The sequence below is a fragment of the Triticum aestivum genome, chromosome 2B, assembly GCF_018294505.1.
Source record: "Triticum aestivum cultivar Chinese Spring chromosome 2B, IWGSC CS RefSeq v2.1, whole genome shotgun sequence".
In the NCBI taxonomy this organism is placed as follows: Eukaryota; Viridiplantae; Streptophyta; class Magnoliopsida; order Poales; family Poaceae; genus Triticum; species Triticum aestivum.
Genome location: NC_057798.1, coordinates 103,642,042 through 103,645,038, shown reverse-complemented (window position 1 = coordinate 103,645,038; position 2,997 = coordinate 103,642,042). Strand labels below are relative to the sequence as shown.

The following is a 2,997-nucleotide window of genomic DNA, read 5'->3' as shown; positions in this document are numbered from 1 at the left end:
GCGAGGCTTGGAGTAGGGAACGAGGAGTCTAGGGCTTGCTTTTGAAAACTCTCTACTCGGCCCGTGATCTTATTTATTTATGTTGAAAATAAAATAAAATTTTGCGTTTTTTTCAAAAGAAAAAGATCTGCATCTGCCCAGCCTAGGGTTGTGCTGAGCCGCCGTCCAGCAGGCACGAAGGTGAGGCCCTCGCTTCGCTTGGCTTCTGCATGCCCTCTTTCTCTCCTCGCGCTGTCGGCAGGGTCTGATCATGTGCCCTCTTTCCAGGATCCGTTGTTCCGCGATAGGAAGAAGAGCACCCGTTTACCAGCTGCCGGCCTCTAGCCAAGCCGGACGGGGCGGTTGATTTTGAAGACCGTGGCAGTGAGACGAACCTTTTCACAGGCTGCAAATTCCTCGACTTACCAGGCGCGTCGTCGTACACTACATACTCGTCAATATATACCGGTGTGTCAACGCGGTCGTGAGGCCGTTGTTTCTACGACTTGGTTTCATCTCAGAGAGAAAACTCGGCGATTCTTTGCTTCCGGCTCATCCTCTTCTCTGATTCAATACAGCAGACGAGCGCTCCGGAAATAAAAAGATGAGCGCGTTGTTCAGGGCATCCTGGACCCAGAGGGTATTATCCATGGAGTCAGATAATGTGCGCCGCCATGTAAGTTCTTGGCTAGCTTCTCTTTTTGATCTGCCTTGGACCTACCGTTCAGCTTCAGCTATCCTATATATGTATCGAAATTATAAATAAATGATACGTACATCACACAGCACAAGAATGCAATGTTCTTGCTAGAGATGATGCAATGATTACTTTTGCTGGCCTAGTTTGGCAACACATTTTTTCCAAAACCATAGTACCAATGCCTGGGCAATGAATACTTCAGTTTCTAAAAACCACTGTTTTTAAACTTCGGTTCAGAAAGAGGAGGTTGAGATCTCTTTCTCAAATCAATCAAATACTAAAAGGAACACGGTGTTAGGGAGATTATGATTTATAAAATGGTGGTATTTATTGATGTCAAAACGCAACAAACTTTTCAAAACCATAGTTTTTTTTAAAACATATTGACTTACAGTATTAATGGATGATATATTCTTATTGCAGAAATGTGTGGAACATAGGCTCAGCGCGCTGACCGACGACATCTTAATCTCTATCTTGGTGAGAGTCGACATTGCTACGGCAGCAAGAAGTAGCGTTTTGTCAAGGCGGTGGAGAAACTTGCCGTGGTTACTTCCTGATCTCAAATTTCATGCCATGAACCTCCTTAGCGCCCCATGCGGAGGAGTCACACGCCACATTGACCAAGCAATGGCGTCTCTGGCTAGAGCTACTAGCAGCTTCTTCGCTCAGCCACGCAGGAAACACACCAATAAAAAGCTATGCCTTGAGCTCTATCTCACCGGCAACTACTCGCATGACATCGGCCTGCTGGTCGGCAACGCTATTGACAGTGAGATGGTAACAGATTTGGAACTCCCCATTTTAACCGAGAAGAAGCCAGAGGACTCTGCACACGAGGTTATGGTGCAGCAAGCTCAGGATATGGATGGATTTTTCAGTGCATACCCTAGCGTTCTTCTTTGCCTCACAAGGCTCCATCTACAAAATATTCGCTTGGCCGAACGGGACATGAATCACCTTCTGTTCGACTGCTGCAAGCAAATGCTGCACCTTCGTCTGGACCACTGTGACACCGGGGACTGTTCTGTATGGAAGATCAATGCGCCACATTCGAATCTCAGAGTTCTAGAAGTCTACTTATCCAAGTTGAAAAAAGCTGAGGTGCTCTGCCTTCCAAAACTAGAGCGGGTCCGTTGGCAGGCTTGGTTGTTTTACGAGGCCCCCTTGTGTTTTGGTTCCGTCCCGTCACTCAAGGAATTATCCCTCATCTGTGACGCATCTCTCATTCACCAAGACTTTAGTTTAAGCCAGGTTCTAGACGGTGCCACAAACATACATACTTTAACCTTAAACTTTCGAGGAGAAAAGGTAATTTTAGCCGATAGCTGTTATATTGTGCTTTTGTGCTATTTCGTACGTACAAACTTAATGTTGGACTAGCACTAGGATTGTTCTAGTTTTGCTGGTTCATTCCTTCACCATGTTATTTGCTTTTATTTACAATTTATAATTTCCAGGAAGCATCCCATTACTTAGCAAATGACTAACCTGGTGCACACATAACTTGCATCTATGACATACAGATGTACAATTATTCTATTTTTACCTCTCTTTGTTTGTTCATCAGATTTGGATGCAACCAGAAGGAAAACAACAATGCACTGCATTCAACAAGCTAAGAAAGCTGACCATCCATGGTATTTTTATAAAATTTGACCTATTATGGACATTAAATCTCATCGAAGCTGCTCCATCTGTCGAGACATTTGATGTTGAGGTACTTCTACTCATTCTTTTCAACTTTTAGTTAGAATGTGTACAAGTCTATCTGACTCAAAGCACCATCGTAGTCTCTTTGGCTTTGATTACAATCCTACCATAACCCCTTATAATTTAGGTATTGGTGATTGAATGCAGATGTTTGAACATCCATGGCAAGAGGGTCATGAAGCAAGAATAAGATGTTTTGGTGCTCAGAGAGTGGAACCTTCATGGAAGTTGTCTGGGTTCACAAGCTGTCACAAGTGGCAATTGAAAGAGTTCCAGTCTAGTGGTTTTAGGCCCCTACTGGAGCAACACTTTTTATTTGTAAGTACTGTTATGGGTCGAGCTCCAGACTTGAAGACAGTTCTTCTGACAGACGGTCAATATCCATGCAATGGTTGTGACACAAGAATTCCAATACCTCCTCCGGTAGGGGGCTTCTTTCCAACATACAGGGATGCCCAAGAAGCAATAGCCAAGCAACTTAGAGAGAGGGCCCGGTCCTCGGCACAGATAATTTTCCGTAGTGGTTCGACATACCCCTCGCGGGCAACCCGATCATATATTTATTAGCTAGGAGAGTACAAGAGATCACGATAGTTGCGATGTAT

General features: G+C 44.4%; 1 protein-coding gene across 1 annotated transcript; it reads left to right on the top strand.

Annotated features, from left to right (window-relative positions):
* Window positions 1–277: 277 nt before the first annotated feature.
* Window positions 278–2,062, top strand: LOC123040657 (uncharacterized). Its single transcript, XM_044463438.1, has 2 exons — window positions 278–655; window positions 1,103–2,062. Exons 1-2 carry the CDS (start codon window positions 584–586, stop codon window positions 2,060–2,062), a joined length of 1,032 nt encoding a protein of 343 aa, XP_044319373.1. The 5' UTR covers window positions 278–583.
* Window positions 2,063–2,997: the final 935 nt, after the last annotated feature.